This window comes from Suricata suricatta, chromosome 1, assembly GCF_006229205.1.
Source record: "Suricata suricatta isolate VVHF042 chromosome 1, meerkat_22Aug2017_6uvM2_HiC, whole genome shotgun sequence".
NCBI classification, from domain to species: Eukaryota; Metazoa; Chordata; class Mammalia; order Carnivora; family Herpestidae; genus Suricata; species Suricata suricatta.
This window is the reverse complement of record NC_043700.1, coordinates 155,637,915-155,664,491: the sequence shown is the minus strand read 5'-3', so window position 1 is coordinate 155,664,491 and position 26,577 is coordinate 155,637,915. Positions and strand designations below refer to the sequence as shown.

At 39.5% G+C, this 26,577-nt stretch overlaps 1 protein-coding gene across 1 annotated transcript; it reads left to right on the top strand.

Annotated features, from left to right (window-relative positions):
* Positions 1-724: 724 nt before the first annotated feature.
* NIPAL1 (NIPA like domain containing 1) lies at positions 725-25,960 on the top strand. The gene is made up of 6 exons (XM_029932043.1): positions 725-817; positions 14,049-14,336; positions 17,662-17,718; positions 19,893-19,983; positions 21,459-21,619; positions 22,146-25,960. Exons 1-6 carry the CDS (start codon positions 772-774, stop codon positions 22,763-22,765), a joined length of 1,263 nt encoding a protein of 420 aa, XP_029787903.1. The 5' UTR covers positions 725-771; the 3' UTR covers positions 22,766-25,960.
* Positions 25,961-26,577: the final 617 nt, after the last annotated feature.

Genomic DNA, 26,577 nt, shown 5'->3' with positions numbered 1-26,577 from the left:
GTTAAGTTACATAACCTTGCTCTTTGCTTCTGATTCCTTATCTGTAAAAACTAGCCATCAATAGACTAGGTTGTGAGATATAATGAGTTAATGCATACCTGTGCATGGTAAAACAAGAATATCATAAATGTTAGCTATTACCATTTTGTGGAATAAGTCTTTCCAGTTTGAACATTGCTTCTCCTTCAGTGTTTATTGCAAATAACTACATGACTTAGAAAACAAGGTGTTTGGGGGACCTGGAGTCTGAAGCCCAGGGATCACTCGGGGAGAAGGTGATAGCATCACAAGGGCAAAATCTACTAGAATCAATTTGAGCATGGTGATTAGCGCAGAATCCCAGTGGCCAGCAACTTCCGTACAAGCCTCTAACATCCGAAGCAGTGCCCTCAGAAAGACATTTGGACCGCCTAAGAAGCCAGAAGGGGTCCAGAGCACAGCCTTTACTCCACTAAATCCCGGAAGAGTTGGCTGAGCGGCCTCCACACTCCGAGAGCCGTCTTCACTGTGCGAGGTGAGTCTCTGCTTCTCGGCTGCGCGGCTCCAGCCAGGACCAGAATCTGCGAGCTTGGAACTTGCTCACATCCACATACCTCAGGGGCGTGGCTCGCGAGGAGGCTCCAATCACATTGGCTGAGGCTGCCCGGGGGCGGAGTCAGAGCGCACCAGTTCCAGATCCCGCAGCTTCCACCCGCCGGTCCAGCGGGAGGAGGAGAAGCCCAGGTGGAGGGAGGAGCGAGCGCCGGCTCTGGGAAGCCCCGTCTGGGGACCATGGCGGGCCAGGTGAGGCTGCCGCCTGGAGAGCCCTGCCGGGAAGGTGAGTGTCTGCCCCCGAGCCGAGGGAGCTGGCATCTGGGTGGTGATGCGACCGGGTGGGCGGTCCCGGGTACTTAGGAAGAGACATGAATACACCCACTCGTAACGCATTCATTTGTGAGTTTACTCATTCAGTCTTTCAGCCAGTCAGCCAGTCAATAAATACTTGTTGGTGCCTATAATATGCCAGGCTCGGGGAAAGCCTGCGTCGAAAAAGACAGACGTACACTTGGCTCTCCCCCTGGTCCAGGAGGCAGACCCCTGTAAATTACAGCGCGCTGAGCGTCGCGACGGGGAAATTCAGGGTGCTGTGGGAAGATTCCCACGTCTCGGCTGAGAAAGACTCTTGCAGAGGGTGCGGTCACCCGGTGGGCAGAGGGCGTGCCGGGGGACGGGCCGGGAGTCTGGCGTTGCGCCCTGGCTGGTTCTTTGAGGGTCAGCCACTGTGGAAGGTCAGGCGCCGGGGACCTCGGGGGAGGGCGCCGGACCCGCCTGGACCGTCCACGACTCTCCTCTGTCTTCGAGATGAAAACTTCTGCCACCCTGCTAGCCTCGCGTCTGGCTCGCTGTGCCGCCGCCTCTTGGCTGCTTAAGGCGAGAGCCCAACAGAAGCGAGGAGACCGGGAACCGGGCGCAGTCATTCGTAGGTTTGTTTCTGCCGCGGTTTCGGCCCCCACCCCAATCCTGAAAAATCGCTGGGCGAGGAGGCCGCTTGCCCTTTGCCAGGTGTTTACAAGCACTGGCAGGCTTTCTGGTGTCTCAGTACGGAAGGCGCGTGTGAGCTGGGACCGAAGTAGGGACCGGAATGCCTGAGGGCGCGCCACAGGCCCGGAAGGGTGTGCCACAGCCGCAATGACAGTTTTCGAGGTGTCGAGGGGAACGCTGATTTCTGAATTACCTGGTTAAAGACAGGAAGAAGGAGGAGTGAAGGGCGTGGCGAAAATACCTTCCCAAAGTTGCTGAGCCCTTCCCGGGTTTTCTCTCCTCTTTGCTCCTCCAGAGTCCCTTTGATGTGGGAGTTCAAACTAAAAAAACTGGGGGTAGGAGGAAGGCAGTGAACAAGTCAAAACTAGGCCGGCCAAGAGACAGAAAATGCCTGAACAATTCACGAACAACTCAAAAGCTGAGATTTTGGAAGTGGTTACCAAAGCAGCTGGATCTGGAATTATTTCCTAGATAGTCAGGTAGTGTGACCTTTGTTTAAATAATTCCTAAATCAGTAGGTCAGACTGTTAATAACATCCACCCTTGTTTACCCAAGGATCTGTAAGTAAGAAGGGCATGTGAATTACGCTATTGCTTTTGGAACTCAGAGGTTTTTTCTGCTTTGCTCACGACTTTAGTTCCAACAAGAAGTACTCAAGCTCAGTGCTTAATACCTGTGACTAATTATAATTGTGTGGGAAAGACAAGAGAACTAAGAATTCTGGTCAACTGTGGGAAAAGATGAGGCCCTGGCATGAGTGTTCTCAGCTATGACTTAACCTCCTTGAGTCTTCATCAATAAATCGGGAATAATTCATATAGTTTACAGTTGTGGGATTACACAGGAAGCACACAGTTCAGAGCTTGACATGGAGTAAAGTCTCAAGTTTTCATTCATTCATTCAGTCATTAAAATATTAAGAGTCCCATGTGTCAGGCACTGGCCTAGGTGCTGGTATGAAGGGATTCACAAGACAGTCTAGTCCTGGACTCTAGTAAGCCTCGCATGCAGCTTACTGTGTAGACGGCAGATACTATGCAAGAAACAAATGAATAAAAAAGGACATTACAAAGGGCTCCTGGGTGGCTCAGTCGGTTGAGCGTCCCACTTCGGCTCAGGTCATGGCCTCGCGGTCTGTGGGTGTGAGCCCCAAGTTGGGCTCTGTGCTGACTGCTCAGAACCTGGCGCCTGCTTCTGATTCTCTCTCTCTCTCTCTCTCTGCCCTTCCCCCATTCACGCTCTGTCTCTTTCTCTCAAAAATAAATAAGCATTGGGACACGTGGATGGCTCAGTCAGTTGAGTGGCTGACTTCAGCTCAGGTCATGATCTTATGATTTGTGGGTTCGAGCCCCACGTCAGGGCTCTGTGCTGATATTTGAGAGCCTGGAGTCTGCTTCGGATTCTGGGTCTACCTCTCTCTCAGCCCCTCCTATGCCCATGTTCTGGCTCTGTCTCTCTCAAGAATAAATTTTAAAAATAAATAAATATTAAAAAAAATTTTTTAAAGGACATTACAAGAATGGTGTCATAGATAATGTCTTGAGAGAACAGGGGATATTTAGATTGGGATATTTAGATATTTAGATTAGATTAGATATTCAGATTGGGACATTTACTCAGGGAAGACCCCTTAGACAAAGTTATAAAAACTTTTCAGCTGAAGCCTGAACGACAAAGAGTCCATCATGAATCTAAGGATAGACTATTCCATTTGGACTTCCATGAAGAAAAAGTTAATCCCAAGCATTGGTTTTGACTCTTAAAACCATCAATGCTTCAAAAAACCTTCTAATCTGAAATTTTGTATAAATAAATAAATAACACATGAGGGTTTTTTTTAATTTAGGTTTTTAATATTATGTCACATATTCCACAGATCTCATGTGAGTCCAGCAGCCAATAGAGGCTTATTACTATGAAAATATGACACCATGAAAATAGAGTGTAAGAAATACACGCATCATGTGTGAGGCACCAACTGCGTGAAGATTGTGTGCCGTGGGCCTATAGAAGGTGATAAAGGAAACAAAGGGCCGAAAGACTGGACTGTAAGGAGGACAAGCCCTATATTCCAGGGCCTCTGCTGGAGAATTCTGAGCTGGTTTGGCAGCAGGGAGACTAAGCTGGAGAAAGAGAGGGATCTGATGGTTTTCAAAGGTTTGACCAAGTGGACCACTTTTCCAGGGTGCAGCCAGCTAACAGAATAAAAAAATGACATAGATGGGCTTTAGGGCTGATTCAGCTTGTGATAATTTTGAGAGGAAGAAATTGCAAACTCCAAACTTTGAGGACTGGCTGTATCTCTCTTGTTCTGATTAGGATATGTCCCATATTGGTGTATATAATCTGAAATTTTCAAAACGGGTTTGCATAAAAATGTATCAGTTTATCTTCACACATAATTAAATTCTATGAGTTTTATTAGGTAGTCATTCTCTTCTTTTTACCAAGGCCCAGAGAATTGAATATTTCATAATTAGTGACCAAACCAGGCAAAAAATTATTTGGGCCTTTGTTTTTCTGTAGGTGCCTGTCCCCATTCTCTGGCTCTGTTGGATGCAGTGGTATTCATTTTAATGATTCTGAAATTTTACTCTTAAAGGACTCTATGCCATAAACATTTCTCAAAATTTCACCAAGTGAACACAACTTTTATTATCAGGAAAACTTCATTTTTGTGTGTAATAGATACCTGATTATCTGTTGCACTAAAAAAGATTGCCTCCACATTTTTTACAAGTTGCTTTTCCAGGCTTCTGTTGATTTCCTAAGTTCTGAAATTCAAAAGTGCTAAACAGTAGTTAAGCACTAGAGGCACCTGGGTGACTCAGTTGATTGAGCGTCCTACTTTGACTCAGGTCCAGATCTCATGGTTCATGGGTTCGAGCCCCGTGTCAGGCTCTGTGCTGACCACAAGCTCAGAGCCTGGAGCCTACTTCAGATTCTGTGTGTCTTTCTCTCTCTGCCCCTCCCCTGTTCACGCTCTGTCTCTCTTTGTCTCTCAAAAATAAATAAATGTAAAAAATAAATTAATTAATTAAATAAATTTCTCAACTAAACATTTTCCAGAAAACAGTATGCTCAAAATTATTTAGTCTACTATTTAAATGAACTGTACATAATTGTTTTTATTTTTATAAGTTTTTATTTTAATTCCAGTTAGTTAACATGCAGTATAATACTAGTTTCAGGTGCACAGTGTAGTGATTCAACACTTCCATGCTCACTTGGTACTCATCATGACAAATGCACTCCTTAATCCCCATCACCTATTTCATCCATCCAGCCACCTCCCTCCCCTCTGATAACCATCAGTTTTGTTCTCTATACTTAAGAGTCTGTTTCTTGATTTGTCCCTCTCCCTTTTTTGCCCCCTTTGATTGTTTGTTTTGTTTCTTAAGTTCCAGATATGAGTGAAGTCGTATGGTATTTGTCTTTCTCTGATTGATTTCACTTAGCATTATACTCTCTAGCTCCATCCACGTCGTTGCAGTTGACATGATTTCATTCTTTTTTGTGGCTAATATTCACACACACACACACACACACACACACACACACACACACACACCACATCCTCTTTATCCATTCATCGGTCAATGGACCCTTGTGGGCTGCTTCCACAATTTGGCTATTGTAAATAATGCTACTATTAACATAGTACATATGTTTGAATTAGTGTTTTTGTATCATGAATGGCAGGGTAGTTCTATTTCTAACTTCCTGAGGGACCTCCATGCTGTGGTCCACAGTGGTTGCACCAGTTTGCATTCCCACCACAGTGCGCAAGGGTTTCTTCTTCTCCACACCCTCCTCAACACCTGTTGTTTCTTATGTTGTCCATTTTAGCCATTTTGACAGTTCTGATATATCTCACTGTAGTTTTGATTTGCATTTTCCTGATGGTAAGTGATAATGAACATCTTTACATATGTCTGTTGATGATCTGTATATCTTCTTTGGAGAAATATTTGTTCACGTCTACTCCTTGTTTTTTAATTGGATCATTTGTTTTGGGAGTGTTGAGTTTTGTAAGTTCTTTACGTATTTTGGATACTAACCCTTTATCAGATATGTCATTTGCAAATAGCTTCTCTCATCCTGTAAGTTGGGTTTTTTAAATTTTTATTTATTTATTTTGAAAAAGAGAGCATGTGTGCTTGTGCATGAATAAGGGAGAGATAGAGAGAGGGAGGGAGAAAGAGAAAGAGAGAGAGAAACCCAAGCAGGCTCCTGTGGAGTTAGTCCAAGGCTTCATCTCACGAGCATGAGATTGAGCATGAGATCATGACCCGAGCTTAAATCAAGAGTCAGTTGCTTACCAGACTGAGCCACCCAGGTGCCCTTCTGTAGGTTGTCTTTAAGTTTTATTGATTTTTTATTTTCTGTACAGATTTTTATTTTAATGAAATTCCAATAGTTTATTTTTACTGTTGTTTCCCTTGCCTCAGGAGACATATCTAGAAAGAATTTTCTCTGGCTGATGTCAAAGAAGCTACTACTTGTGTTCTTTTCTAAGATTTTTATGGTTTCAAGGCTCACATTTAGGACTTTCATCCATTTTGAATTTATTTTTGTGTATAGGTAAGAAAGTGGTCTGGTTTTCCCAACACCATTTGTTGAAGAGACAGTCTTTTTCCCATTGCATATTTTTTCCTGGTTTGTCAAAAATTAGTTAACTCTATAATTATGGGTTTATTTATAGGTTTCTATTCTGTTCTGTTGACCAGGTATCTGTTTTTTGTGCCAGCACCATACTGTTTTGATCCCTACAGCTTTGCAGTGTAACTTGAAATCCAGCATTGTCATGCCTCCAGCTTTGCTTTTCTATTTCAAGGTTACTTTGGTTATTTGGGATCTTTTCTGGTTCCATAAAAATTTTAGGATTGTTTATTCAAGTTCTGTGGAAAATACTCTTGGTATTTTGATAGAGATTGCATTAAATGTGTAGATCGCTTTGGGTAGGATTGACATTTTAGCAATATTTGTTCTTCTAATCCATGAGTTTGGAGTGTCTTTCCATTTCTTCGTGTCCTTTTCAATTTCTTTCATCAGTGTTTTATAGCTTTTGGAGTACAGGTCATTCCCCTCTTTGGTAACGTTTATTCCTGTGCATCTTACTATTTTGGTACAATTGTAAATGGGATTCTTTTCTTGATTTCTAGTACTTGGCTTCCAAACACACTGATAGTGGTAAGATCTTGTTTAATTTTTTTCTTTAATCAACAGCATCTTCTCAATTTTACTTTGCATGTTCTTCTTACCGAGCCTACACGGAATTTATATGTAGATATATTACTATGACTTGATTCCCGTATTTGCTCAAAATCATTTCTCATTCTTATTCTATGCCAAATTTTCTCTAGATTCTTTCTCATTCCTATTCTGCTCCCCCTTGTTTCTGTTTGATAGTTCTCTCTCACTAAAGTTGTCAGTCAGCTCCAGAGGAGAGAGACCTGTTCACTTGTCTTATTTATCACTATCTCACCTGTTCTTAGAACAGAGTCTGGAACATAGGAATTGCTTAATAAGAATTTGCAAAGTATTGAATACCTAACATAGTGCCTGGCATGGTAGGTGTTTAACAACTATTTTGTTGAGTATGTAAAAGAAATAGGGGTGCCTGGATGGCTCAGTTGGTTGAGCATCCAACTCTTGATTTTTTGCTCAGATGATGATCTCATGGTCCATGAGTTTGAGCCTTGCATGGATCTCTACAACCACATTGTGGAGTCTGCCTGTGATACTTTGTCTCCCCCCTCTCTCTGCCCCTCCCCTGCTCACTCGCTCTCTTAAAAATAAATAACATTAAGCAAAAAAAAGAAATAATTTTGAAAAAAGAAATAGATCTGTGGATACAAGGCTGTTTTGAAGCCATAACGAAGCTGTGAGAAGTTTGTTTCGTAGGCAGTACGGTGATATGATGGAAAGTGACTGAGAAGCTCCTTTAGCGTGGGCAGGCAGGAAGACCTTTCTAAGGAAGTGCCGTTTTCAAGTATGAACTGAAAGAGGAGCAGTTAGCTTGCCAGTCACTACCCAGGCAAAGGCATAGATCACAGAGCTTTAAGGTGAGAAGGAATTTAGCTTATGAAAGAAACAGAACCAAAAAGAAAAAGAATTGCAGGGAATGTGGTTAGAGAGATAACTGGAGGCAGGATCCTGTAGGCCCTTATAGACTTCGGTGGGGATTTTGGAGAAAGGAGCTATTGTAGAATTTTAGAGGAAGAATGACAAGATTGGAGCTTCTCATCTACAGACTCATTTCACCTGATCTTGCCCCTGCCACACTTTGACCTCGTCTTCTGCCCTCTCCCTTCCATCACCCCAGTCAGCCTTAAGCACATTCCTGCCTCAAGATTGTTGCATTTACACATAGCAGAGAGTATTGTCCACTTTACTAAAAAAAATCCTTTATGCTACTTTTACTGCTTTCCATGGAACTCAACATATTATGTAGTTATTAGTTTACATGTTTGTTTCCCCTCATTAGCATAAACATGAGAGCAGGAATTCTGTTTTATTCACCGTTGTATCTCCAGTTTCTAGAAAATGCCTCACAGACAGTAGATACTCAATAACTGTCGAATCAATGATTGAAAAGATGGTTAGTTTTATTTCAGAGAATAAGTGAGAGAGGGAGATGCAATATAATTTCAGAGGTGAGCAAACTTCAGAGCATGTAAAGCTTTTGAAGAGTCCAGGATGAGAAGTTTAGATTTTGTTGTAATAGCGATGAAAAGTCATGGGGGGTGGGGAGGGAAATTAAGTAGGGGAATGACATAATCTGATTCACACTGGCTGGTATTTGGAGAATAAATTGTAGGAAACATAAAGAGATTCATTTTTTTGGTATGCTAATTGGAATAGATAAGTGTATCAGTCGGCTATTGCTATGTAATATATAGCCCCAAACTCAGCAGTCATATATTCTTGCTAATGTGTCTGTAGATCAGTCAATGGCTGATTGAGCTAATCTGGGTTCACCTGGTGTCTCTGCATCAGTCCACATGTCCACCTGGGCTTGGTTGCTTCATGTGAGAGGAGTTTAGGTCTGCTCCATGTGTTTTCATTCTGGGGCTCAGGCTGAAGGGGCTTAGGGAAGCTCTATTCCTGACCAATACAGAGGTAAAAGAGAGTAAACTTAATAGTGCATTTGAAGCCTGTTCTCATAATCACCTGTGCTGTTGTCCCGTTGGCCACCAACTCATTTCCAGCCTGACCTCAGGGGAAGAATGTTCTGCCCACATCAGGAGGTATAAGGGAGTAAATATTTGCTGAATAATAAGCCAAACTAATATATAATATAGGTGGTAAGACAATCATTTCTTCAAACTGGAAGTATCTTATAGTGATTAAAAATGCAGTTTTACCCAATCATTGACTTCTTAGGAACCAGCTTCCTACTGTATGTAATAAACTGGACAATTTTAATTATTATTCTCTATAGGCAAATTTTAACTGAAAAACTTATTCAGAGTGTTTCGTCTTTGTATAAACATTAATAATAACTTTCAACTGGCTTTATTTGTACTTTATGTTTTTACTTTTCTGAAATAAAAAGAATACGGGCCTGGAAATTGGGTTGCTACCTGGCTGTGATTTGGGTAACTACATGGCTTTGGCAAGTCACTTAATAATCGTGGCATCGGTTTCTTTAAAATGTCTTTCAACTCCAAGTGTCTATGAATTTAAAGTTGGTGTGTCAGCAACATTTGTGAGCCACTGGGATTGTAAGTAAATTATCTGGGAACAAAGATAGCTTATGATCAAATCACAAAGTTATAGAAGGCATCTTCAGAATCATTGAGTCAAACTCTCTTATTTTAGGGATGAGGAAATTAAAGGCAAGAGTGAATACTCCAGACTTCCAGCTGTATTACAAAGCTTTAATAATCAGAACAGTATGGTTTTGGCACAGAAACAGGCACCCAGATCAATGGAACAGAATAGAGAACCCAGAAATGGACCCACAAATGTATGGCCAACTAATCTTTGACAAAGCAGGAAAGAATATCCAATGGAATAAAGACAGGCTCTTCAGCAAGTGGTGCTGGGAAAACTAGATAGCGACATGCAGAAAAATGAACCTGGACCACTTTCTTACACCATACACAAAAATAAATTCAAAATGGATGAAAGACCTAAATGTAAGACAGGAAGCCATCAAAAGTCTCAAAGAGAAAGCAGACAAAAACCTCTTTGACCTTGGCCGCAGCAACTTCTTACTCAACACATCTTCAGAGGCAAGGGAAACAAAAACAGAAATGAACTTTTGGGACCACACCAAAATAAAAAGCTTCTGCACAGCAAAGGAAACAATCAGCAAAACTAAAAGGCAACTGATGGAATGGGAGAAGATATTTGCAAATGACATATCAGATAAAGGGTTAGTATCCAAAATTTATAAACACAGTATCAAACTCTACACCCAAAAAACAAATAATCCAATGAAGAAATGGGCAAAAGACATGAATAGACACTTCTCCAAAGAAGACATCCAGATGGCCAACCGACATGAAAAATGCTCAACATCACTCATCATTAGAGAAATACAAATCAAAACCACAATGAGTTACCACCTCACACCTGTCAGAATGGCTAAAATCAAAAAGTCAGGCAACAACAGATGCTGGTGAGGATGCAGAGAAAGAGGATCTCTTTTGTACTGCTGGTAGGAATACAAACTGGTGGAGCCACTCAAAAACAGTAGGAAGGTTCCTCAGAATATTAAAAATAGAACTACCAGCCAGCAATTGCACTACTAGGTAATTATCCAAGGGATACAGGTGTGCTGTTTCGAAGAGGTACATGCACCCCACTATTTATAGCAGCATTATCAACATTAGCCAAAGTATGGAAAGAGCCCAAATGTCCATCGATGGATGAATGGATAAAGAAGAAGTGGTACATATATACAATGGAGTATTACTCGGCAATGAAAAAAGAATGAAATATTGCCATTTCCAACTACATGGATGGAACTAGAGGGTATTATGCTAAGCAAAATTAGTCAGAGAAAGACAAATATCATATGACTTCACTCATATGAGGACTTTAAGATATAAAACAGATCGACTTAAGGGAAGCAAAAATAATATAAAAACAGGGATGGGGACAAAAACATAAGAGCCTCTTTAATACGGAGAACAAACAGAGGGTTCCTCAAGGGGCTGTGGGAGGGGGGATGGGCTAAATGGGTGAGGGGCATTAAAGAATCTACCTCTGACTATTGAATACTGAAAACAAACAAAACAAACTGAGGGCTGAAGGGGGAAGGGGAGGGGGGTGATGGTCATGGAGAGGGGACACTTGTGGGGAGAAGCACTGGGTGTTATATGGAAATCAACTTGACAATAAACTATTATAAAAAAATAATCTACTTCTGAAATCATTGTTGCACTATATGCTAACTTGGATGTAAATTAAAAAAAATAAATTTAAAAAAAGAGTCAATACCCTACTTGCCCATGATTATAGACAGAAACAGAGCTCAAGGTGAGGAAAAGGATACAATCCTACAGACAATTTTACTTTGTTTTTAAATTTTTAAGTTGTGTGTGTATAAGCAAACTTTCACACTTGTACATAAAAGATACATATCAAGTTCAACCATATGAAATTGCTATTTTCATGGGGTCAAAAACTGTCAGCTATAATTAATTATATATGTTTCAACATAACTAAAAGCTTTAGTAGTACTGTTTGAAGAGCAAAAAAGTTCTGTTACCCAAATGTCCACGTACTGTAAAATAGAAAAATTGTGAGATAATCATACAGTGGAATTCTCTAGAAGTGGGCAAAAACAAACCCTGTATCCAGGTGCATTAACACTGATAAATCTCAAAAAAAAAGCAAGTCCCCAAAGAACCTACTGTATGACTATTTTTTTATAAGGTGCAAAAGAGACAAAACTAAATAGTTTATTTTCTAAAGATACAGTTATATAAGGGAAATCTTTTTTTATTTTTTTGGTAAAGAAAAGGGATCTTATACAAGAACTCAAGGATAATGATAGAGATGTTTTATTTCTTAAATTGGGTAGTTGACACATTGGTGCATATTGAATTATTTTTCTTTATAACTGACACATATTTTCTAAATATTAATTACTCAATATTTACACAAATTAATAATAACCATACCAAAGAATTAATGCATGCTCCCTGCTTGTAGGAGTATGAAATGGTACTATCATTTTAGAGGGGTATTATAGTGTCTGTTAAAATAAAATATAATGATGGGCACCTGAGTGGCTCAGTTGGTTAAGCATCCGACTTTGGCTGAGGTCATGATCCCTCATTTCAGTTCGTGGGTTCCAGCCCCACGTTGCTCTGTGCTGACAGCTCAGAGCCTGGAATCTTCTTCAGATTCTGTGTCTCCCTCTCTTTCTGTCCCTTCCTGGCATGCACACGTGCTCACTCTCTCTCTCTGTCTCAAAAACAAATAAATAAACATTTAAAGAATAAGATAAAATGTAATGAATGTAATAGATTTTCTCTATGTTGAATAAAGTTTAGATTTAACTTACTTTGCTTACTAGAATCTTCAGAAGCCCAACTCAGATATCTGATTCCTCTGAAACACTCTGCAGACCTCCGCCCGCTCACTGTACCTCACCCACCTGTCTCCTTCTGCCCTACGTCACCCCACACCCACCAACCCGCCCTTCACCCCCAGTTCCTCCTTCAGTCACATCTGCTGTAGGCTGTCTCATCTACATGCACCCAAAACATAAAACCATTTTTCTAAGGTCAGAAACTAGACAAGATTTTTATTATTGTTCCTGCCATAAGATTTGCAGCATTAATATCTATGGTTCACAATAAGAACTTAGAAAATGCAACAAAGATTATTTGCTTTCCCTTATCTCCCTCTGCCCCCACATACCCTAAAATGTCGGAAACATTTTGCTGTGTCAACAGCTTAGAAAGAATATTGTTTCACTGGAATGAGACCTGCCCACACTGTTTCCCAAGATGAAGTTTTGGAATGGTTATGTTAATTACATAGTAACACCAGTGCCGCCATAGAATTCACTGGAAAGTCAAGTCAAAGTTTTTCTCTCGGGGAGTTAATGGAATGGAAGTTCTTACTATGAAAATCATTTTCCATTCTTGGGATTTAGATGAGATGAACAGTGACTGGAACAAGACTGCTAAGGGCTAGCTTGTTTGAAAATTTGTAGCAATTCTCACTGAAACAACTTGCCTGAAAATTCCTCAATGTTACAGACTATCACTACAGCCATAGAATTCTTCTTGGAATATTTAGCATTTTTGACTTAGAATTGATGCTTCTAGAATTTTGAAACAGTTGATTCATTTTCAAATTATAAGAAATAAGTGAAATAATAATCACAAAAAGTTGAATTAAATTATTTTTTTAGTGCTCGCTTCAGCAGCACATATACTGAATTCAATTATTTTACCTTTTTTAAGGCCTAAATTTTATGGTTGTTTTCTAACTTTGTAAGCGGTAAATTCAGATGACTGCATAATGCCAGGGAGGCACTGATCCAGTATCAAAGTTTTATTCCTAAGACGTCATTCGGTCAAATTGTCTTTTGCCTTAAGATTTCTGAAATGTAAAAAAAAAAAAAAGCGAGAAAGAGAGCGAGAGAGTGGGGGAAAGGCAGCCGCAGAATGCAAAGCAGGCTCCAGGCTCTGAGCTGTCAGCACAGAGCCTGATGCAGGGCTCGAACTCAGGAACCATGAGGTTATGAAGTCAGACACTTAACTGACTGAGCCACCCAGGCACCCCTAAACTCACTTTTAAATACGTTTTCTGAAAGGCACAGTTCACACCCCACTGAATATGTTAGTGACCGATGGGTTCCCCTGCTGGTCCCCACACCCAGGCATCATAAACACTGCTCTCCCTGGGTGCCTGGGCGGCTCACTCAGATAAGCAGCCGACTTCAGCTCAGGTCATGATCTCACAGTTTGTGGGTTCGAGCCCTGCATCAGGTGCTGTGCTGACAGCTCAGAGCCTGAAGCCTGCTCTGAACTCTGTGTCTCCCTCACTCTCAGACCCTCCCCTGCTCATGCTCTGTCTGTGTGTGTCTCTCTCTCAAAAATAAATAAATAAATAAATAAATAAATAAATAAATAAATAAGTAAACACTGCTCTCCAGGAGTCATGCTGATCATGAGCAGGAACAAGGTGTGTGCGGGGAACTGTGATGAACGCTGAGCACAAATCAGGTTGATGTTTTGCTGGAACGAGGAACCAAGTAAGTATTGACCAGATTCTGTAATTTATAAGAGAAAGTCAGACTCCCAGGTAAAATCTCTTGTTTTTAAAGGATGACAACTGAACAGTTTCCAAAACATTTTTAAGAACCTGTGTGAGCCAGATGGAATGTGTCCAGGGGACTGTGAACTACCTCCCAGGACCTTCCCTTCATGCAGTGAAAACAGGGTTTCAGTACTGTCCACATGGGTTTCTCTTTCTTACAGAAAAGGGGTAAACATTCATGTATCTCCCTTTTGTGTCTGTTGACATTTCCTTCTTTCCTTTTTTCCAGGCTACAGGCTGTCACTAGTCTGTGCGAACTCCTCCCAGGCCTGGTGTGAGATCACAAATGTGTCCTGGCTGCTGGCTTCTCCTGTCCTCTATAGGGACCTGAATTCCAGCTACAGGGACCCGAATTCCAACATAAGCAACCTGATCGTTTCTGCAAACGTAGAAAACAAATACAGTCTGTATGTAGGCCTGGTGCTGGCATTAAGTTCCAGTATTTTTATTGGCTCCAGTTTCATACTGAAAAAGAAGGGCCTCTTGCAACTGGCCAAGAAGGGTGTTACCAGAGCCGGTAAGAAATGGATGCAACTAGAGAATTCAAGTTTCTGCAGCAACTGCAGAAATAATCTTATTGTAAGACCCTAGTGCTACAGTAGTAGTAAGAGTTTACTGTCTCTATCTTAGTCCCTGTCTGTGTTTAGCAAATCTCCTCTGCAGTGTCTAGGATTGAGCCAGCTGTGTCTCCTTTAGGGTGAAACTAAAATTCTTGTTTCAGAGGTTTAGATTGTGAACTGAGTTCTTCTTTCATAGCTGTTGTGTGTGGTTTCAGTGTTCAAGGTCAGATACTGTTTCCCTGCTTAAAACACGTCAGTGGCTTTTCCTTGCACTCAGAATGAAATCCAGACACCTTCCCGCAGTCTCTGACCTCCTGCGTAAACTCGCCCTTGCAGCCTCTCCAGCTGTACCTTCTGCTACCTTCCCTGTCACTTACTTCTCTCTGGTTCCTGGAACAGACCAAGTTCTTTGCCATCTCAAGGACTTTTCCTTCTGCATGGAACTCTTTTCACCCTGCCCCTCATTTGGCTGACTCGTCCTTCAGACTTCAGCTTAAATATTACCGTCCCTGGAGCTCTGGGACATGTCCCTTACCATCCCCACCCTGCCATGTTACTCTCTATCATTGCACTAAAGGTTTCCTTCATTGTACCTAAAAGATCTGTCATTGTACGTTTATTATTTGTTGTTTATTGATAGTAGATTCACAGGAGCAGGAACCTTTCCTAGCATAGCATTTGGCACCCAGTAAGTATTTGTTAAATCAATAAATGGATAGCAGAATTAGGTTACTGTTATTATAGTGACATTTCACATGCCAAGTAATTCAGCTTGGCTACCCTCCACTAACCATGCATTTCTATTCTTTCTTATCAAGAATATCATAGAAGAGCTAAATATTATTCTAAGGTTCATATGGATGAATGACTACAAATTGCACAAACAAGTTCATGAAAGCACTATTGGAGGAGATTGGCACTATCAGAAAGAAAATATACTATAATGCTGTAGTAATTAAGACAGTTTGGTACCGACACTAAAAAAGATAGACAAAAAAATGAAAGATAATTGAAAATTTACAAAGGGATCCAAGTACTTATAACAATTTAATGTACGATTTTTTAAAGTGGCATTTCAGTTCACTGGAGAAAGGATAGATTATTCAAGCAAAAGTGTTAGTCGGCACCTGGGTGGCTCCGTAGATGAAGCGCATGACTAATGATCTCAGCTCAGGTCATGATCTCACAGTTCGTGAGACTGAACTTCACATAGGGCTCTGCACTGACAGCATGCAGAGCCTGCTTGGGATTCTCTCTCTCTCCCTCTCTCTCTCTGCCCCTCCCCTGCTTGCATGAGGGTAGGCACATGAGTTCGCTCTCTCTCTCAAAATAAATAAATAAACTTTTTTAGAAAGTGTTAAGACAATCAGCAAAAATTAGAGGAGAAAAATCTAGGAGCTCTACTTCATACCATTCAGCAATTTAAAATGAAATGATTTTTTCAAAAAACCTAAAAGAAGATCTTCCTAACCATACAGGTAAAGGAAGAAGCTATTCTATATGAAGGCAGAGATTATCTAAATTGATAAAAAAAAAAAAAAAAGAAAAATTTCTATATGGAAACATCTTAACTGAAACTAAAAATAAAAAGCAAGGACATGGGGGGGTGTGGCATGTTTCCAAAATCTATGACAGACAAAGGATAGTAAGATCTACAATATATAGTGACTATAGTTGATAAGAAAAAGATTAATACCCTAAGGTAAAATAGGCAAAATGCACAAATAAGAAACTCACAAAATAAGAAATGCAAATGGCGAATAAACAGGTAAAAGTAAATATTATTTCACTAGTACCCAGAGAGATAACAGCTATGTAACAATGAGCTCCTGGGTGGTTGTCTACCATTTTAACAAGGTTTTGTTTTTTTCTTGCAAAGGGACTTTGGTAAATAAATAGCCCTCCCAAACATTGCTGAAGGCAGCATAAATGGGTACAAACTTTCCTGAGAGCAATTTGGTAAAGCTTAAATCTGTTACTGTCTTAAAACCTAATAATTTCACTTCTGGAAATTTATCTTAAGAAGTGAACATCATATATAGTCATCTATAGTCACGTACCAGGATATTTTTTAAAGGTTTTATGTAATGAGAACAAAACTAGAAACTCAGTGTGTGTGTATGTGTCTGTGTGTAGTTGCACACAGGTTAAGTAAATAATGATATGCCAGATTTTGAAATAATATTCAACCATTAATATTATGATATACTATTTGTGATATATCATTTGAGAAAAATATTTGTGATACATTATGATGTTTTTTAAACTTTTTTTTAACATTTTATTTATTTTTGAGAGAGAGAGACAGTTTGAGCAGAGGTCATAGAGAGAGGGAGGCACAAAATCAGAAGACAGGCTCCACGCTCTGAGCTGTCAGCACAGAGCCCAACACAGGGCTCAAACCCACGAGATCCTGACTTGAGCCGAAGCCGGACGCTTAACCGACTGAGCCACTCAGGCACCCCCATTATTATGTTTTTTTAAAGACAGATTATGAGATTATAGTATTCCAATTTAATTATCTGCACATTTTATAAGAAGAAAATCCTAAATAAATAAACTACAAACTACCTTGCAAAATAATCTTCACAGCAAATATACCCTGTTTTGTTTAATTGTAGCAAGATCAGGTCAAAGACACAGGATGAAGTATATTGAATTGGTCAAAAATTCCATTTTCCATAGCAAACAGAGCAATGACTTTAGGTCACAGATTACAATAAAGAAAAGATAACTCTTTGAATATCTCAGGAAAGCTTTTTATCCTTTTCAGTAGACTAGAGAAAAACTCAATTTCATGATGTCAAAGTAGAGAATAAGGAGAATCCTACCAGCTAATACTTGTTCTCTGACTGACTATCCAAAATCTCAAAAACTCGAATGTCCACCATCTTCTTCCCTTCAAGGTCGTCATTAGGTACTGATGTAACTTACAATAAATGGTTTTCTGTCTTTAATTTTAACTGTGGGTGAAGCAAGGTTTTTAGAGGTTCTAATAGTCTGTGTCCACATCTCTGGTTGCCATAAATACACTAACCTCACAATTAAATAAAGTTTTCTTGCAAATGAGAAAACTTACTTTCTATAAAAATCAGAAGACATAACCGAAAGCCTAGAAGATCTTCAGAAATGAGCAAGTAAATAAGCTAAAGACTAGCTATGCTGAGTTGGCTTTACGTCTCGCCTCTTCCAACCATATGGCATTACTCTTCCTAGCAGTCGGTTCTTCTGATCTTCCTCCTCCAGTTCAGGACTTCGTTTTAATTGTTCTTATTTTCCTAGGACAAGGTGGACATTCTTACCTCAAGGAATGGCTCTGGTGGGCAGGATTACTCTCAAGTAAGTCTGTACTGCTGAAAATAGTGCATGCTTGTAAAATGATAAATTACATGGGATTGCTCAAAATTGATTAGTTTATCTTCCTGGTAAGGATGGCATTAAAGTCTAGACATTTCTGTGCGGGTATAACACATTGTCTTACATACAAAGTACGTCATATATATATATATGTGTGTGTGTGTGTATATATATATTTAGAATTAATTTTTCCTTTTCTCTCCCTGTACCCTCAAATTCTCAATCCTGTCTTAGAATGCAAAGAAAAAAATTAACATCTGAAATATTTGTATTTTATCACAAACTTCCCATTTTTTAAATATTTTATTTCCCAGAACAATTGAGGAAAACATCCTCTTCCCATATTTCCCTGCTCCTAATTCAGTTTTTTTTTTTTAATTTATTTTTGAGAGACAGCGCAACCAGGGGAGGGTCAGAGAGGGGGAGATACAGATTCTGAGGCAGGCTCCAGGCTCTGAGCTAGCTGTCAGCACAGAGCCCGACACGAGGCTTGAACCCATGAACTGTGAGATCATGACCGAGCCAAAGCCAGACGCTTAACTGACTGAGCCACCCAGGCGCCCCACTTTTGCAGATTTCTATGTCCTCACCTAACTCCTCTGAAATCCCAAACCTAAGACTTCCAAAGATAGGAGCTTATAAACTGTAGTTTCACACCTCCTGCTAGTCATCTTCCTCTGCAGCGAGAAGACTTAAAACTTCCATTTGTTTTCTCACACCAACTAACACATTTCAGTACTTGTGTGGTCCTTCTATGCACAGGAATTGGATAACTTTCCTTTAGCATTAGAATCTAAAAAGATGGTAAATAAAAACCATTTAAATGTGATTAAATTTAAAAGTTAAGTTAATTACAGTTATTAAGGTGTTTTCTGTTTTCTTACTTCATTTAAATTAAAGTTGACCAGGATGTACTGGAGAGATTTCAGAGAGAGATTTGGATGATTTTTTTTCTGCTTTTCTCTCTTTCCTACTTGTGTCTCCCCACCTCTCTACCCACACAGTAGGATGAAGATATAAGGAGAATATTATATGCCTATATTTACAATTTTATTCTCATCATATACAAAGTTCATACTAGTATTGAAGACAGAAAAGCAGAAGTCGACAACATTAGAGATTTCTACTGACAAGCACATAGCACTTCAATCATGAAATTAATATTTTCCTGGAAAGCTGTCTGTAAGAGACACGAATATAAATAATACCAAGTATTCAAGAGAGCTTAATATTTGAAGAAGACTGCTATGGCTCTTCTTAGAAGAGCAGTCTCCTAATTGCTCTGTTCTGGAAGTTTCTATGTGTTTTGTGATATTTCCCTCAAGCTGAGTTCTCCTATGGATTTGGCTGGGGTGTAGAGGGGAAGGCTGGGACGCAGCAGCAGATGGAAAAAGAAAAAGGATTCTGGTGGTTTTTATCTGTTCCAGAAGCTCTTTCTACAATATAAATGTTTTCTTGGCTTGGTTTGCCCTCGTGAAATATTGCCTTCTGTTGGCAAGTGTTCACTCGTGACCCATAAGAATAATTTGGCTTTGAGACAAGAGTGTAGTTCTTAGAGGGATATTCCCTCACTACAGAAATCATTTCACAGAGGTCTGGAGTTCCTCAGAGGAGAGAAAGATTGCAGGAGCAGCCCTCTGCAGCTCCTCGAGCTTCTGAAGTCCTGTTAAAGTGCTTTTGGATCTTGTGCAGTTCAGAGACGCCTGGCAACCTGGGCCAGGGGTAGACATTTCTGGCTATCCCCTGCAGAGTGAGCAGATCTCACGCTAATTTGCCACATTATTTTTTGTTATTCTTGTGTATTCTTGAGCAACTAGAAAAATTCTTTGCTTCAGTTAAAGCTCCCTCTAATTAGATTTTATCAGAGTGGCCAAATGTGTTTTTGGTAGTGACGTAACTAAAATCTCTGTTTGAAGTCACTTAAAATGTGTATTCATCTGTTACCATTTTTTGGCCTTACTTGAGTTCCTATCACCAGGTAAGTGCAGTTTATCCACATCCTCCCCCCAACCTCCATCAAAAAAGTTTACTGTTCCTTTTAGCCAGATCTGTCAATATCCTTGGCATAGACGTCCACCATTTTGCTTGTGTCCTTGGCTTTTTTCTTCTGACCAGTAAGTCCATCTCTTATGTGAATACTGTGGCTTGCTTTCCAGTGGGAGCCGGAGAAGCAGTGAATTTTGCAGCTTATGCTTTTGCTCCGGCGACCTTGGTCACCCCGCTGGGCGCTCTGAGTGTGCTGGTAAGGTATGTGAGAAATGAGTTTGGCTTCTGTAGAGATGTCAGTACCTTGATGAGCCCAAACCACAAGAAATATATTGCTAACCATATCACAAAACAAAATATCACACAACTAATTGGAGAAGACACAATCAAGAATAGTAGAAACAAGAAATAAATTATGTCGTTGTTATTTAGAAAAATATGAGAGGGGGCCTAATTTCAAGCTAACATAAAATAATCATGTTTTATGTTTGCATTTATTCAGTGAGGCTAGGGGATTTTCTGTCTTGATTTTTCTCTCTCACCTGAATACATTGCCGCAGCCCTTTTAATCATTTCTGTTGTCATAGTGGTTAATGACCACAGTTATCAGAGGGTTTAAAAGCATAGTGTTTGGGTTAAACTTCAACCCTCACTTAAAGCCTTGCATTATTTGCTGGATAGTTATGTTCGGAGATCTTTGAGTTTCTTTTAGTCATGGAAACAGGTGTAATTTTCATGTTCATAGAATATGCGTCTCATTTTTCTGAGATGGTCTTTATTATGATCCCAAATGAATGTGCTCTGTGGGCACGTGAACTGTTACAGTTAGGCAGCTGTTTTGTTGTGTTTTTCTGTTCCTTTTATTTATCCACCTCTAGTAGAAAACCCACTTCTTTTCACCTTCTTGGTAGGATTGTTGTGAGAAGTAAATGAGTCAGTACACAGAGCGCACTAGAACACTGTGTAAGGAGCGATAATCAGCAGCAGCAGCAGCACTGTTTTGCTGAGACTGCAGTCCTCACAAGTGGCCACATTGTGACAACTCTAAGAAGGCACCGAGTAATGGCCCACAGCCTTGGGTGCAAGTTGGTACAGATACTACCCTGGTGGGAGTGCCAGGGCATCCAGGGAAGGCTGGTGCAGGAACCACAGCAGACCCGCTAGTGGAGCAGCAGGATGGCACCGTCTAGTGTCCGTAGTGGGGCCGACAGGACTTCCTGAGGCCATGACAACCAAAGCAGTGGACTGTTGGATAAGTGGGTATATCAGGGCGGTAGCAGCCAGTAAGGAAACATTTCAATATTTTGACAGCCGATATGGTTGAACTCGTGTGTACTAGCCAAGTATCAGCCCTGAGGAGAGTGATTCTTTTTCAGGCATGTATCTGTCTTTGAAGCTTTTATGAGCACAGATATCCTAAATGTATCAAGCCAGTAGGATGTAAAAGACCTTCCATTTTGCTTCGCATTATAGAAGATGGGGAAATTGAGAATGACCCCTCATGGGAAGATTACAGGGATATAGAATGTCTGTGAAAACTCTTTAGTTAAGCAGATTTGACTGATCATCATTTCTGAGTTTTAAAACTAGTCAGGTTTTTCAGCATCATGTAGTGTACTCAGATCAGTCAACTGGAGACTGGGACACGGGGCGGCACCTACCACAGTGTGACTTCTGGGTTGCTATGGGATCAAAAGCTAATTGAATGAGTGATTTTGTTTTTCTTCTCCCAACAGTGCAGTATTGTCTTCCTATTTTTTAAATGAGCAACTGAACATTCACGGCAAAATGGGCTGCATGTTAAGTATATTGGGGTCCACTGTGATGGTTATCCATGCCCCACAAGAAGAGGAAGTCACTTCTTTGCATGAAATGGAAATGAAATTGAGAGACCCAGGTCTGTGATTCAACCAAAAGGAACCCTTATTCAGATTCTGTTCCATTTTCTCTCCTCATCAGATGAATTTGTGTTAATACTGTAAAAGCCTGCAAGCCTCCTGGTGGGTTGTGAGACACAGTAAGGTTTGACTATATTACAAGCCTTCTGTAAAGGTGACGCAACTTATTCTGTCCATGCTTCTGCTCTACACATGAAAGGAGGAGGGGGAATAGGAGAGGCAAAAGGCATATGTTCCAACCCCAATTGTGGCTACTTTCCCTCTCTGAAAATAAAAACTCAGTCAGACAACAGCTGGCATACCTCATAGTGTTAGCTATGAAATTCAAAAGGTATGTTTGTGATAGTCCATTGTAAAATATTGAGAGCCATGCTGGTAAATTGTTGTTTTGGTTTTGTTATTTTAATTTAATCTCACTTCCCTTTCTGAAACACCTATGCCTCAAAACTCCTGACCAACAGGATTTCATAAAGATATGATCCTGTCAGCATTTTCTGAATTCTAATTCTTTTTTCTTACACACAGGCTTTATTTCCTTTGCCGTGATCATAACTGTGATCTCCTTGTTGCTGATTTTGATCGTGGCTCCCAGGAAGGGACAGACCAATATATTGGTCTACATTTCAATCTGTTCATTGATTGGAGCATTTTCAGTTTCTTCTGTCAAGGGCCTGGGAATTGCCATTAAGGAACTACTGGAATGGAAGCCAGTTTATAAGCACCCACTGGTCTTTGTGTTGTTGGGTGTACTCGTGCTTTCAGTGACAACACAGATTAACTATCTCAACAAGGCACTGGACACCTTTAACACATCTCTCGTGACTCCCATTTATTATGTGTTCTTCACGTCCATGGTAGTAACTTGCTCCGCCATCTTATTCCAAGAATGGTATGGTATGAAAGCTGGAGACATCATCGGGACCCTGAGTGGCTTCTTCACCATTATCAATGGCATCTTTCTTCTACATGCTTTTAAGAACACTGACATTACCTGGAGTGACCTGACATCCACTACACGGAAAGAGGTCCTCTCACTGAATGGCAGTGAAGACAAATATGTCTTACTGGAGCACGCAGAATATTCAACCCCGGGATACAATGATGACATTACTTTGTTTAGCAGGATTGATGATCAAAGTCTCTAAAAACCCCAAACTTTAGCCAATACAAGACACTCGGAGAGGACAAGAAATACCTGATTCTTGGGAGACCTATTAGGAAAGCTGGCATTTTTAAAGTTCTAACTAATAATTTAGATGTGAATCTCCCCCACGCCCCAAACAATCCTCAGTTTTAGCCATCAAATTTGAAAATCAAGGTTTGGAGCCTCCTCCAGAAGACTTCCAGTGTTTTTCATTTCTACAAACTTGAAATATTCCCTGAGCACAACAGAAGTTCAAGAGTTACATGAGTCTCTGAGTTACTCTTCTGGTCACAATATCTTTGGCTCTGCCAGGTGGCTCTTCATTTCCTTGGCTGCTGTTCTTAGTAATTCGTAGATAAACTTAGCTATGTGCTGATACGCGAGTAGCAACCATCATTCTCTGATGAGTCATCTTTTCCAAGTATTAAAACTGAGAAGTGAGGTCACTTCTCTCTCCTCTCCCCTTCCGTAACTTTCTTTCTTTCCAAACTAGACAGCTGAAGAGTGAGTGCTGAAGAAAACATAAGCCTGCTTTGGAAATCTCCTTGGTGAGTTAGAAGGCACAAGACACAGAGCCCATGAAGGCTTATGAATTGTAACTTATTGGCAGAGCAAATAACTTATCACCAATTCCAAAGGGGAGAATGGAGGAAGGAGAGAAATGCTTAAGTGAAACACAGCGTTTTTTCTTTGCACAAAAACGGATGCAAATGATTACTTTCCAGGGTTCTTTTAACTCAAACCTGAACATGAGACAAAATTGAGTTTCTGGAGATGACCAAATGATTTCAGCTTTGGAGTTCCTCATATTCACGTCCCTTTTTCTTACTATCATCCCAAAGGTCATTTTTCCTGTTGACGTAGAGATGTTTGTATAGTCTGTAAATGTAAATTGGTACATTATTTTAAGATTATATTGTACACTTCAATTTTTCTCACATGTCTAATTCCCAAAGAGTAGACTGTTTGGAAACAATTAGAAAAATCTTTATAAAAACCTGAATGAGTTATTATAATTGTTCCCTTGAAATTTGGCACTTTCATCCTTATGAAGAAAATTATAATTAGTTACTAACCTTTCCAAAAATATACATATCCTACCAGGATAAGTGGTAGATTGTCTTTTTCTGTTGAATTTCATCCTGACCACATTTTCTATACACTTTATTGATAAGTGTTTTGGGAGAATAGGAAAGGAAGTTAACTTCCTAGAAAACAAAATATTGAGACCTCAGGGACTACTCCAGAAAAATACCTTTTGAATATTGAAACTTACATATAATTTTCCTGTCTCTAAGCACACAGCAGGAATAACATTTCTGGTGGCCTTTAATGTGTATGGACAGGTATCTTCTCACTCATTGATTTCATGGGAAAGAAATTACCTATTTTTAGACTAACCTTATTTCCATCAAAAACAAAACAAAAATCCCAACTAAAAAGTTATGATAGTAAGGGAAAAAAAAAAAAGAACAAAACCCTTCAGGTTGATTGGATTTTTCTGTTCCAACATCAGATATTTTATTTGTTTGTAATCTAGCTCAAGTCCAGCCTGGGTCATAATGGTAAGTTCTATTACTTAGAATTCTATTAAATGGACTTTAGCATTTCGCCGTTCTGTTCGCTTGGACTGATGTCCCCAGGGATGTCCAGAGAGGCCTGTGAAGTTGTAAAGGGCCATCATCATCTCTTCAGCACTTTTCAGTGTCGAGTGCAACTCAGTGCGTTTTAATTCTTGAAAACTGATAATCCATGGAAGAGACATGGATTGATACCTCAGGTCAAGTACGTGTTTACTCTGTCGATTGCTGTTTCACTTTAATTGTATATCAGCTGTATAAGCTATGAACAAAAAACCTATTTTCTGAAAAGGTAGTGTTTAAAAATTGTAGAAGTTCTTTTAAAGTTTTTTTCCCCTCGTTGAAAAACTCTCTTGGTTTCTCCAGGGCACTTTCTCAGTGAGGAAATGCGTGACATCCACCCCGAGGCTGTGGTGGTTCTCTACTCTAGTGAAATTGTGTCAGGTATTTCTTAAATGTCACCTGTTATGAAGTTTTGTCCTTGGTGTAGTGTCCCCCGGCTAAAGGTTCACAGAACACAAGAACTTATGTGGATCTTGGACTGGAAACTAAACCGGTATTGCCACATACACCCAGGAGAAAGGCTGAGAAAGATTTAACAAAGTATGTTGAGAAACAATGAAATATTTTTGAAACTCTTTAAAAAATCCCTGGCGGGTATATGCATCAAAAAACTAAAATGTTATTGCTAATCTAAAACTAAGAATAATTTTTCCCAAATAGGGAAATATTGTCTAAGAAGAAATAAAATGCTGGATCTCTATATTCAGACTATGTTAGTCTTGACTGGTGGCTTCATATATGTATATATCTTAATATTTATACATTGTCTCACATAGATATAAAGATTAATTATATAACTGTCTGCACATGGGTCATTAAGGATTACAAAGCTGTCTTCACACAGCCAAATTAAAAGCTTTCCATAATTCTGTTTCATTTCATTCGTATAAGTTCCATTTTTTGACTCGTAATTTTATTCTTAAGAGGAAATGGTTAATGACTTTATTTTTAGTTCAGATTGCAGAATGTTTATAAGACCCTTTAGATTTAGCAGCACAAAATTAAATTAATGCCTTTGTTTTTTTAAGAGTATTAAATGAAACAATTGGAAAGCACCCTTCATCATACCTGATGGATGAGGCGTTTAATAGAATTTAGTTCTCTTTGAATCAACATTTTGATTCTTGTAGTCTTATTACTAGATAGTTAAGTACCATTTATTGCCAATTGTCATACATTCTTCATCTTTTCTTAATATGTGTCACATTAGCTTATGTTAAATAATCCAAATGAAAATCTTTATACTATCTCAACAATACAAAATTATTCCAACAAAAAATTTTTTCTTAAAGCCAATAAAACCGAAAAAATAAATAAAAACAAACCTATAAAACTGAACTAAATGCACTGTTCACGTTCTAACAAAACTTTGTGGAAAAGCAATTTGTATGAATATATAGGAAATGTTCTCAAATATTTGGAATAAACTCTGTAGTCCTGAAATTTTCTATTTTTCAAATGTTTATGCATACTGTGCATTTTAGGAAGTTTACAAATTTTAAATGAATGTTTCTGTATATTTTTCATTTGCAATAAAATGCATTTTAATTATGTGTGTCAGAGTTCAATTTTTAGTTAATTGAAGTTAAGTGTATGTAATGGCAAAAATATCCCCATTTAGATTTAAGACTTTTTTTCAAGTTTTGAGGTTAAAAGAAAAATCTGCACTTAGGTTAACTTTGGTTTGTCATTTTCCTTGAAATTGAAGTCTGTTTTTTAAAGAAAGAAGGCTCTCCATAAAACCATTTCCTGTATAATTGATTTGACACCTGCACCTGCACGAGAAACAGTCTTATCTTTTGACAATAGTATTGAACAAGATAGGAATACAAAACAGTCAATATAATGACATCTCTCAGTTCAGAAATTTAAAAGGAGAAAGCACTTAAAAAATACTTGGTAGCATTGCATTATATTAAATTCACATTTGCAAACTCATCAATTGAAAAAGCAGAGGAAGAGGGAGAAAGCATTATAAAAATATTCAGTAGCATTGTGTTACACTACATTTATATTTACATTTACAAACCCTCAGCGCGTTTCCTTCTGGCCCCTGAAGGACTAAATCTTTGCTTCATGGGGGTGCCTAGCTGACCTTCCAGGGAGCGAGTAACTCTTGATCCCTGCATCGTGAGTTCGAGCCTCAGGTTTGAGACTTGAGTTTACTTAA